The 11,612-nt window shown below is 49.0% G+C and overlaps 1 protein-coding gene across 1 annotated transcript; it reads left to right on the top strand.

Moving 5' to 3' along the window:
- Window positions 1-674: 674 nt before the first annotated feature.
- KY (kyphoscoliosis peptidase) lies at window positions 675-11,020 on the top strand. The gene is made up of 6 exons (XM_010284062.1): window positions 675-779; window positions 1,138-1,246; window positions 2,978-3,095; window positions 8,096-8,284; window positions 8,863-9,053; window positions 10,119-11,020. The coding sequence occupies exons 1-6, from the start codon at window positions 675-677 to the stop codon at window positions 11,018-11,020; spliced, it is 1,614 nt and encodes a 537-aa protein (XP_010282364.1).
- The last annotated feature ends 592 nt before the right edge of the window (window positions 11,021-11,612 follow it).

Raw genomic sequence — 11,612 nt, 5'->3', positions numbered from 1 at the left:
GGGAGACGTCCGTCCAACGCGTCTGTGCATCAAGCCGTAGCTGGATCACTCTCGCTGACGAGAGACAACAGTGTCAGCTCACTTGGAGGCTGTTAAAAAAAATAAGAAGTTATCTGATTAACTAGGGCAAGTTATTAACCCTTTATTGACACCGAGTCGAGCTGGGAGCCCAGAGCCTGCGAAGATGCAGGCACACCAGTTTCAGCCCAACGGCTCCCTGTGTAGCGTTTCTCACGCACTTGGATTTGTGCGGAATGGCGGCCCTTTACCATGCAAAAGAGTCATCGCGTTCAGCCGCGCCACTGGAGAAACGCAGCTCTTTGCTGGGTTCCTTAAAAAGCCGTGTTTTCGCCAGGGTTTCCGCAGCACAGGTTGTTCCCCAATACTTTTGCGTTGTAGCTCGTGCACCCACATATGACAGCCTGGGATTTTCTACGCTGTGCCAAAGATGCCAGGGCACCTCCTGCTCCAGCGTTGCCCAAATTACATCAGAGCAGACAGCATGGCTCCTGCTTTCCGTGCAGCTGGCAGGGACCTTCTGCGAGCGCCCTCGTGTCCTCTGCTCCCTAAGCGCCCGCTGATGGATGCCTCGGCGGGTCGGGCAGGAGCTCTGCCCTGTGCCTTTGTTCAAGCGCACAGCCAGGAAAAATACCCCCCCCTCCCTTCCCGAGACAATGACAGCTTGTTTCTTCTCAGCATATCCGTGGGACAAATCCTCTTTGAAATCCATGCCAGTAGATCTGCAGCAATTCGAGAAGCTGGATGCCTACGCGTTAAAAGTAAGTCTTGCATTTGCCTCTGCCCCTCTCCCAGTTCCCCTGGGCGGCTGTCCCTTGAGAGCTACCAACACGAACATCAGCTTCGTCTGAGCTAGGTCCTCCAAATCTCTCAAAGCAGCAAAAAAACCATTTCCCCGCAAACATCGGCGGCAGAGATCCCACTCTAGGGGGGAAACCGTGACCAAAAATACTCGCTCGCAATGTGGAACTTTCTATTTTTAATGAAGCTCAAGTTAGAGCAGCCTCCTGGCAGCTGGGGTCTCACTAGCTTTAGGAGGACAAGGGAGCGGGGAGGAAGGGAGATCTACCATAGCGACTTCGTCACCACGATCTCGCCGTGCTTCCTCCTCACAAACAGGTAAACGTCAAGAACAGCGTAGAGGAACTCGTTAAAGCCCTGCTTAAACAAGCCCGGACTGATCTGGAAAAAGTCCGAGCCATATGGATGTGGATATGCCATCACATAGGTAGGTTGAGATCTTCGGCTGAGAAGCTAAGGCTGTTGCCTTCCCCCCGTTCCTCCGCCATTGCCGTTTCCATCCTGCGGGTTAGTTTCACGTGGCAGAAGGCTTTCTGGACGTATTCATCCAGAAATGCAGCCAGAGGCTCTCTCACCATCTCCGTTTCCATACTCCCTCTCCTAACAAGGTTTGCATGTAAATGGTTTCTTTCCACGGGATGAATCCGTAACTCCTACCCAACTTACCCAAGGGTGTAACCATACGAGACCCCGCCACCTAAGCACCGGAGCCTCGGTTCTCACATTCGGAGCCACCCAACGCCACCAGAAGTTTTGTCTCCCAGTTCTCTTTCCTTCCTGCAGAGGCTGTCCCCTATTAACACCCACGGGAAATAAACACAGTGCTAGGAATTTTAATCGGCCCACAAAAACACGATGTATCTGTCCTCGAAGAGCACCGACGATACAAACTCCTTCCTTGTTTGGATTTTAGGTGAGAACTCTGCTCCTGGGGTAGCTCTTCCCGCCCAGTCCAACTCCCTGCCTGCGACGGACTGCTGCCTCCACGCAGCAGCAGCGCTGAAAGGAGTTTTTTTAACTGTTTTTTCTAGCAAAAACACAGAGCCAGGTGCAGCCGGCTACGTCTCCGTGCCCCTCAAAGGGCTCTACCGGTGGCCCTTGTTTGGATTTTAGGTGAGAACTCTGCTCCTGGGGTAGCTCTTCCCGCCCAGTCCAACTCCCTGCCTGCGACGGACTGCTGCCTCCACGCAGCAGCAGCGCTGAAAGGAGTTTTTTTAACTGTTTTTTCTAGCAAAAACACAGAGCCAGGTGCAGCCGGCTACGTCTCCGTGCCCCTCAAAGGGCTCTACCGGTGGCCCAGCGAACAGCCCCGGTCGAGAAAGCCAGCCTTTCCCTTTTTTTCAAAGCACAACTACAGCCTCTTGCCGGCTTTTTTTCCTCTTTCACAGCATTAAAGGGAGGAGGAATCGGCTGATGCAGCATTCCTCAGAGCCTTGTCAGAAAAATATGTTCGTATTTTAAGAAAGGGGTTATGGACGTGGCCAAGGTCGGTCGGTATTGAATTAACCTTCCCAGACCAGTTCCTCAAGCTCTGTCTGAAGGAACCCTGCTGTGCTGCTTTTCTGCATTCATTTAAATAAATTAAGATTTCCTACACTTCCAGGCATTAATATGACTCACTTGCAACAAATAATTTCAGGTGTTTCCCAACAAGCTATTTTTAATACACCTATATTTCCCAACAGGTATTTTTAATACAAATTGCTTGTAAAGTGTGCAGAAAGCTCAACAGTTTCCTTTGACAGCAACACGAGTCCAACTTGGACTCGTGCAGAGCTCTCCATTTTGTACCAGGAGCTCCCGAGATCGTAGATCCCCCCGCACGGGGCAGCCCCCGGGGAGGCCCACTTTCTCTTGAAAAGCACCGTTTCCCTCCCGTTTGCATTCAGCTGCTGAATCCCGCCCCAGGCTTAGAACAAACGGTGATGAGAAATAGACCTTGTCCCTCTCCCCGCACCGGCCGCCCACGACATCCTTGCGCAGCGCGCGCCACGGCTCCGGCCCCCTTTCTGGGGTCCTGGGGCCGGGCGCGCCACGGCTCGGCTCGCTTTGCTGGCGCTCGCGGAGACGAACAGCAAAGCCAGCATTGCTCCTGCTGCCCGTCCATCCCGTTGCCTCGGGCTTTTGGATGAACTTTCGCCTGTGTTCCTTCCCGCAGAATACGACGTAGTGGGCTACCATAACAAAAGCCAGCTGTCGAGCAAGCCCATCGACGTGCTTCAGACGGGGAAGAGCATTTGTGAGGGATACGCTGGGCTCTTTGAACAAATGTGCAGGTAAATTAAGCTCAGAACCATTCAATGCCGGGGAGAGTTAACATTCGCTGTCATCTCTGTGCCTATTCCGTCTGCCTTTGCATTGACTGATGTGACTTTAAGCAGGACACGGAACTTTAGCTTTCAGACCATGCTGTGGAAAAACAGCAAGTCCTAGAAAGGTCAATTTTGCTTCCTCCTCCACCCCCCCTGCTCCCCCTTCCCCAGCATAATTTTCTTCGTGCCATCTGCTGAGCTTCGCGTTGCATTAACATAATGGCAGATGAAAACAGAGAGCTAATTTGGTTAGAAGAAGCTAGGCTTTCCCTTTGAGTATCTGTATGTGAAGGTTAAAAGCATGGCAAGACTGAGACAAGGAGGAGTGTTGTCTCCAACATGCTCCCATGCAAGAGGTAGGCACAGTCCCAGAAGGAGCTTTCCCAACACCTTCCGGAGATGCCCTCTCCCCTCCACTACCGGAGCACCGCAGGAACGCTGCCTCTCACTCACCGCACCGTTTTCTGCGGTTGGTCTCCAGGTGCATCGCCGTCGAGGGCAATCCTGCAATTCCCATTTTATAGCTACGTCGGCATTTAATGACTAAAGTCCATTCTCCCGCCTACAAAACCTCATTGACTTCACTGGGGATTAGTCGCATAAACGAGTGGGATTTCCCCCACAAAGCAGGACTTTCCCATCACAAAGCCATTTCATAGAAGAGGCAGCCCCTTCCTCGGCAGGGAGCACAGGCGCCGTGCGTACCCCGCGCAAATCCTTTCTCCCTCACGTTTCTCCAACCCAGTGAAGAACGGCGATGGCCGTCGCACAAGGCAACGCTCAAGCACCGCAGCCAGGAGCGGCACCGCGCCTCTCCCAGCTGTGGGCAATAGTTTGTCTTTAGAGGAGTAGCCAAGGCAGCGAAGGTGCCCGGCACGTTTGGGACCAGCCTTACGGAGAAGGGTTGTCCAAGAGGAGAAAACTGGACCTGACGACTGAGGGACACGAGCGTGGAAGGGGCTTGCTAACGCCAGAAGGCAATAGTGTAGTTTCCTAGGAGCGTGGGCTTGCAAGGTGACTCTCCCAGGGAGCACCTTCTCAGCACAGCAGCTTCCATTTACAAGGTAGCTTTGGAAAAAAATTTAAAGACCGGTTATTAATTGTCATGTGTGAGTAACAATTGGCTTTCCACACCATCCAAAAAGATCTGGGAAGGTTTTCACCATGAAACAACTAAAATCTGCAGGGGAAAGGACAGATTTAAAAAAACAACACCACCACCAAAACTGTGTCAGATGCTGAAGTGGCAAATGCTTCCACCCAAGAACATATCCTGCGATATCGGATCTTGCTTTCTAAAGAGTAAAATAAAGAAATAGGATGATGAAGTATGAATTTATAACTGCATCTTATGGAACAGTTATTAGCAGTTAGAAGTGGGGGAAATTTGCATCTGTGCATTAAAAAGCATATGTTTAGTTCATTAAAAACATGAATCTTTCCAAGGATTATCTTTTACAAAGGCTCTGTTGATTTAATTCCTCAGTTCCAGGTTGATTATTCATTTTGTGACTCAGGAAACCTCCCAGTCATCCAGCCTATTACTTTTGTCAAATATTAGCTCAATGTCTCGCTCCTTTCCTGGAAAGCTATAACCAAAGACAACACCCTTCCTTGCAAGGGGATCTCCTCATCCCTTCTGCTTGTGCACTGTTCAAGTCTTATGCTGAGTCTCAGCATAAAGGCAAAAGGCAAAGAGCAGTCTTCTTATAGCAAGGTTTTTTAGAGTCAAGTTTTGGCGGGGGGGAAAGAAGGTCTTCCAGCATGCCTTTTCTGCCTAGCTCCTGTTGAGGCAACTTTAACAACCAACCCAATTTGCCAGTCACCAGGAGTCCCCCCCAAAAGGTCCCGCTGAAGTCAACGGCTGACGCTGATTGAGTCCTACTTGTCCCAGTGCCAGCAGAGAGCAGAGTTCCTGTTGCAGACACAACCCTGTCACCTCCGACCACAGCTCTGGCAGCCAGACTTCTTCCCATTAGCTGAGACTCACTGTCACAGAGGAAAGGTGGGCACGGATAGACATCACTCTCCAACCATCAAGCGTACTAGCAATGGACGTAAACACAGGTTTCTGACCAATATTTTAGCAGCATCGATGAATTGGCTTCTCAGCTGACAACCAACTCGAGGAGGTAGGGTGGCCGAGTGAATCGGGGAGTGTAAATTCATTAATTCCATTTAGGACGAAACCTAGCAGTCCGGACTCGGGGAGAAACTCGCTTACCAGAATTAATGATGAAGGCAAAATAATTATTTGCACTTGAGAGGTTTCAGCCACCACCTTTGGGAGCAAAGCTGACCACACTCCTTACAGTGGATCTGACCACTTAGCTCTCCTTACTCATAATTAGTCTGCAAATAATCCAGGTTTCACATCCTCTTGCTTTTCCTGTTTTCTGCAGTCGGTTCCTTCCTTTCAGGCGCAGGAGCGTACACCTACCTACCACAAGTATAAATCATTCTGTCTCCCTCTGGAGAAGCCAAATTTGCTTCTTTTTTGGATGAAATCATCAAAGTCAACCTGAAATCGAAGCGAAGAAGGTGCCATTGAATTCCAGTGACACCTGTAGCAAGATCCAGATTATTTCCTACTCTTTTTGAAGCGGAAAAGCAACTTAGCTTTTAAACTCCTTGCTGCAACAAAGCAGATGTTGCCAACTGTTTCTTAATTCAGTTCTGCCAGTCCACCTTGTATTTAGATCATCTTCTACCACCACGCTGCTCTTTCAAGAATTTCTGGAGATCTCCTCAGTCTTCTCTCTGCCTGGTTAATTTGTCTGTATAAAGTCATTTACACAAGCAGAGAGACACGGCCACTCTCTTCACCAGTACAGGATTGCTCTTTTACAGGATGTTTTAGCCCATTATTAGAGAGGCCACTGTTTAAATGCTCTGACCTTTCCTTTGGGAGCTTTGAACACATCCAAGCACAAACTCTTCTTGCTGCTTTGCTAATGTTCACTGTAAGTGAGAGCACAGAGAGGACGAAGGGCAGAATTCATCCCTTAGCGTTCTCTCCGAATACACCCACTAACAAGAATGTCTAGAGAAGCCTGGAAGGATTCCAGGCCAATCCCCATGAAATTAGTAGGAATTTGGTACTTAGGTCCTGTTAGGCCCCTTTGAAACTCCTAGGATCAAATCTTCCTTGAAGCTCCCAGGCCAGCTCCTAGTCTCAGTTACATCATGTAAATCCAAGCTCTCACCAGTCTCGTCAGTGGAGTTGCTCCAGATTTACTGCCCAGCTCCATGTTAGAATTTGGCTCACCCGTGACTGCGGGCTGGCAAAGGCTTTGCAGACCACCTGCGACGCCAGGTTTCTCAATGGCATTCCTCCCAGTCCTGCCACGGTCGTTCCGAATACCTCGTGTGACAGGCAGCGCCTCGCTATCGCCGCGTGAAGCCCACACTAAACGAGAGCTGGCTTGCATGCTCCCTCCTCTTCTTAGCTGGCCACCTTTGGCAGGGATGGGGTACGGCCACGTTCCTCCCCTCCACAGAACTTTGTCTTTTCTCTGCAGGCGACCCAGTGTGAGCTCCCAGCTGGCTCTCAGTCAGCCCTTTGCAGTTGTGGTTCTATTTTTGATACCCTTTCTTAAAGAATTTGAGAAAGAATGTAAGAATTCAATTCGGTACTCTTAAAGAGAGGGTATCAAATAACTGACACAAAGACGTCCAGGTTTGAGTTTAGTAAGTCTGTGTGAGAAGCTGAAGTGACCACCTCCCCTTTAGACGAGCATCATCTCTGTGAAAAAAGCAGTCCTCCCCACGTGCTGATCATCTTCCCCATAAATATCACTTTTCTTCTGAGTTAAACCCACGTTATGCAGTCTTGCTCTTGAAGCGAGCACAGTTTATTACTTAAGGTAGCTGTTCCATTTAATGTAGTTTTCAATGAAGAAGAAAAATGGTCAATACCATCCTACACAAAAGACAACCCTCCAAGTGAAGCAATTCTAAATTAATGCTGAAATAAGATGCCCATCTTCGAATCCATTGCTATCAACAGCGGAGAACTTATTAACACAGTGCTGATTTAAATCTTATTTACACATCAACACAGGTATTCATTATTTTTCTAAAAAGAGACTATTTAATCATTTGTACCCTGGGCAAGCACAAGCTTGTTCTTTAAGGACACTACACCAGCATCCACAATCCCGTGAGGTCTAAGATATCTTAGTCAGTGTCAAATGCCAGGCCTACTGTCACAGAGAGAACACAAGCCATGAACAAGACACGCTTTTAATTTATAATTACATGGGCTAATTGTGGGCGGCATCAAAGGGATTCCACCGAGTAACAAGACAGAGCGCAATTAAGCACGCTTCGTCCTTGTCATCCTCCTCTAACAACGCTCAATCGATGGTGCATCAGACAAAAAGGGACTACGCAAAAACTGGAGGAGAAGAGCCCCTTCCTCCGGTGGGACACTCTGCCCAAGTCCCTGTGCAGAGGAAAAAACGGCCCCAGCCCAACACCTCAGGCATCGTTACCCGGGGTTACTCTCGCAAGCCCACCCCATAGGAAGCCCAAAAAAGAGAGTCTCGACGTGTGGTCAAAGGGGAGAACGTGCCCACAGGCGGGCACGGGGAGGCAGTTAGAGGAAAGCTGTACGAAGCTCAGAGATCCCCCTGCCAAGAAAAATACAGCACCCCAGCTAACAGCCAGCTTTCCGAAGAATTAAAAATTGTCATAACCTAGGCACTTAGCACAGCTGTCTTCCACCAGGGTCAGAAGTTGGAGTTCTCTAAGAGAAGTACGCTTGCACACTTAGACATTTAAAGTCCCTAAATCCCCCGGGACTCAACTGCAAGGAGGCACCTGAGGAGCTGATGGAGCTGGTCCTCTCGACTACAGGACTGAAGTTCTGCAGACTGCGCTCCTCCTTTTGTCCTTCCACAAAAGTACGCTGCCAAGTTTAACCCAGAAGTCTCCTGCTGCACCTTATTGTTTCCTTTCAGTGTTGCAGGAATCCAGTGCATGAAGCTATCGGGATACTCTAAGGGGTACGGGTACAAGATGGGGCAGACCTTTGCAGGGGACTCCGACCATGCCTGGAATGCCGTCTACCTCGATGGAAGGTGGCATTTACTCGACAGCACCTGGGGAAGTGGTGCTATTGACGATTCGTTCACCAAGTTCACCTTCAGGTAAAGAACCATCCTCTACGCTAATACATAAACCTCCCACAAGGGCAGAAGGAAAAGCTGGTGGGTTTGGCACCCCAAACGGTGACAAATTTTAGGTCCCACAGCAAGACCCGAAGCCCCAAGCAAGGTATCTGGGCTGCCTACACAAGGGACGGAGCATGTACCTGTAGAAAGGCAGCGGCCCCGAGCAGCAAGCCGCGTAATGGCTAAACGCAAACTTGTTGGCTCATCACCTCTTCAGTTTTTGCACTACTACGTGGCTTTCAGCTGCCTGAGGGAGGGTGTCTCCGTGCTTTCAAACAACAGGCAGTGCCACCCTCTTCCTGCGGGAGCCCGTGGTTGCAGGGCTTGGTGCAGATACCCTGGTTTTGTCCAAAAGCTCAGCATTTGCCCTGGAAATGAAAGACCAAAGCTCAGGTGCCTTCTCTTGCCAGGAGAATTTCAAGCCCACCAATCTCAGTTTCTCAGCAGCCCAAAACACTGCAGCTTCCTCCTGCCGAAACCACCACCGCTGTGGAAGAAGAATGAACTATTTATAATTTACTCATTTTCCCTTAATCTCTTCCCTCTTCTTCCAGGTACAATGAGTTTTATTTTCTGACTCACCCCGCTCTGTTCATTAACAATCACTTCCCAGATAACAGTAACTGGCAGCTTCTTAAGCCCACCCTGACGCTGAAAGATTTCGAGAGCAACACGGTGCACAACAGCAACTTCTACACGCTGGGCCTGCTGAGCGCAGCCCCGGAGGCAGCCGTCATCCAGACAGGTAACACCGCGCGGAGGAGGCTGCGGAGCACCCGGCCTGACGCAGCCCCGCATCCACCACGCGCTGTCGTGCCTGCAGCTGTGCCTAAATGAATTACATTTTCGGCTCGGTTCCGGCAAGCAGAGTGCACTCAGAGCTCTTGGGGCAGAGGAGGGGCTTTTTTTTTTTTTTTTTTTTTTTTGTGGTTGTTCAAGCTGTGAAAAGTTGTAGCAGCCCCCGGGTCCAAAAGAAAACCTCAGTCCAGCAGTTGAAGATGAGTTCCTTTACCAGCCAGCAGCAAGAATTAGAAGTAATGCTATTATAGATTAGCAACTTCGGCTTGAAAATGAGATTAAAATCTTTTACGACGTTCCAAAAGTTTGAATTGCTGAACAATGCATAAGCAGACACTTATTTCTGCAACACTGGGCACCCTGAGTAAGTCCAGAGGTTCTTTTAACATAAAACTATTCAGGTAACACCACTGAACCACAGGGCCCACATTTAAGACCACTTTCCTCATTTGAGAGAGCTGCAGGAATTTAACTGGATAGCTAATTTATGAATGCTAAGAACACAGAGTTAAAACTTAAGGACAATAACATTTCAAGACTTAACATTGTCTTCAAGCTGTTTGGGAACAGGCTCATAGGGAGGTAGATTATCTCACAGCTACGTACTGAAGGGTTCCTGCACTTTTCTCTGAAGCTTGTTGGAACAGCTACTGGACTAGCAATCAGGTCTAATCACCTCTAATTAAGCCCTTCTCGAGCACATGGGCTGACGGTACTTTCAGTTACGTTTCACACAGGCTTTCGTATTCTATAGGACCACAGCTCCATTTCAGTGAATATCAAAATAGGGTAAATGCACATCTCCAAAACAAAGGCCACTCTTCATTCTTTTTGAGGGACACCGCTCTAAGCGGAAGGCTGACAAGCTACGACCCATCAGCTGCAGCTCTTTATTTTACTTACTAGAGAAGCGGGAGTTATTTGGGGACAGATTAGTCTTCCCAGAACAGGATGTACACGCAAAAAATGTACTGAAACTCCTATGCAGTTTCTTTTCTTTTGTATTTCATAGTAAATGGAAAAGCCTCTGTATCGGTGGATTGCCGTTCTGCCACGTTATTTACATTTAAGCTGAAGGGAACAGATGAACACGGTTTAATGACTTTGAAAAAACATGGGATGAGGCTGGACATCTACCCACAGAAGACAGGGAGTCACAAGCTGCAGATCTTTGCCAAGCCCTCCAAAGCCTCAGCAGACGTCTACAGCTGCGTGTTAGAATATGTCGTAGAGTGCAAGTCTGTGGACAAGGCCATGCGTTTCCCAAAGGACCTGCATCAGCCTGTTGGACCAAGCTGGTTCACGGAGCGGCAAGGGTTCCTGAGGCCATCGCACCCCGACCCCGTCATTCACACCAACGACGGGCGCTGTTCTGTCACCTTCACCCTGGGCAAAGACATCAGCGTCTTGGCCTCGCTGCACTCCGATACCAGCAGCCTGACAGAGGATATGGGAAGGCGGCACATCATGCAAATCCACCGTGGGAACCAAATTGAATTGAAGATCCATCTCCCCCACGCAGGGAACTTTGTCCTGAAAATCTATGCCAAGAAGAAGTCAGATCCTGGCAATTACGACTACATCTTCAACTACCTCATCACTTGCCTGAACACTGAAGTGAAGTGGCCAGCTTTCCCTCAGAGTTACAGCAAGTGGGTGGAAGACTATGAAATACTGGAGCCGCTCTCCGGCTTGCTGCCGGCGAATCGCAACGTTCAGTTTAAACTCAAAATGCACGGGATAGCAAAGGTGCTGGTTCAGGCTGAGAACGCTTACCCTCTCGCCCAGAGCAGAGGCTACTGGGAGGGAACCTGCAACACTTCGGGATGCAGAGAGGTGTTTGTGATGGTGCACGAGAACGCTAACCACAGCTTTTACTCACACGTCCTGAAATACGAAGTTGAGACCCAGTAACATCCCCTCCTCGTTCTTTCACTCACCTGCACGAACCAACCTTTCCAACGTGCCCAAAACCAATACAGCTTTAGGAGATCGCTCATTCTCTCGATCAAATCTGTTCTTCCAACGAATGCAGGACAACACTTGCAGGCTTTTGCAAGACCACGGGCTCAACAAAGTTCAAAGCAGCAGAAAATCCAGTTAAGAAGGGAGCAGCTGTGGAAGAAATTAAATAAAACCCTCACCTATGTTTCACTAATACTGTCCAGACAAACATTTTGAAGAAAACAACCGACTGTCTGGCCATAGGTCACTCTGTGCCAGCAGTGATTGCTGGTTTCCAAGTTACGGACCACAAGAAAAGTCTTACAAGGGCCGCTCCAAGAAGAATCCACCTAGTTATGGGGCAGGATGAAGAAAGTACACCCTGGTTTTGAGCAGCGATATTGGACACGAGGAACTTCAGGATATTGAAACCACGTTTCTGTATATCTCTAGTCAAGTTGCAAAAAACATCCCAGGAGAGAGAAGTGTTAGGAAGAAGATACAACATGAAGTTTTCTTGTGCACTTCATTGTCTTACAAATTTAAGTGATACTGCGAAATG

Source organism: Phaethon lepturus, unplaced genomic scaffold (assembly GCF_000687285.1).
Source record: "Phaethon lepturus isolate BGI_N335 unplaced genomic scaffold, ASM68728v1 scaffold14193, whole genome shotgun sequence".
NCBI classification, from domain to species: domain Eukaryota; kingdom Metazoa; phylum Chordata; class Aves; order Phaethontiformes; family Phaethontidae; genus Phaethon; species Phaethon lepturus.
Note: the sequence above shows the minus strand (reverse complement) of the source record. Positions and strands in the feature narration are given on the sequence as shown.

Bases quoted from the DNA above. Each gene is read 5' to 3' on its own strand.
- KY (XM_010284062.1), top strand. From the start codon at position 675: ATGACAGCTTGTTTCTTCTCAGCATATCCGTGGGACAAATCCTCTTTG. The intron at 3,096-8,095 runs GTAAATTAAGCT...GTTTCCTTTCAG, and splicing joins CTCTTTGAACAAATGTGCAG to TGTTGCAGGAATCCAGTGCA. The intron at 9,054-10,118 runs GTAACACCGCGC...TGTATTTCATAG, and splicing joins GGCAGCCGTCATCCAGACAG to TAAATGGAAAAGCCTCTGTA.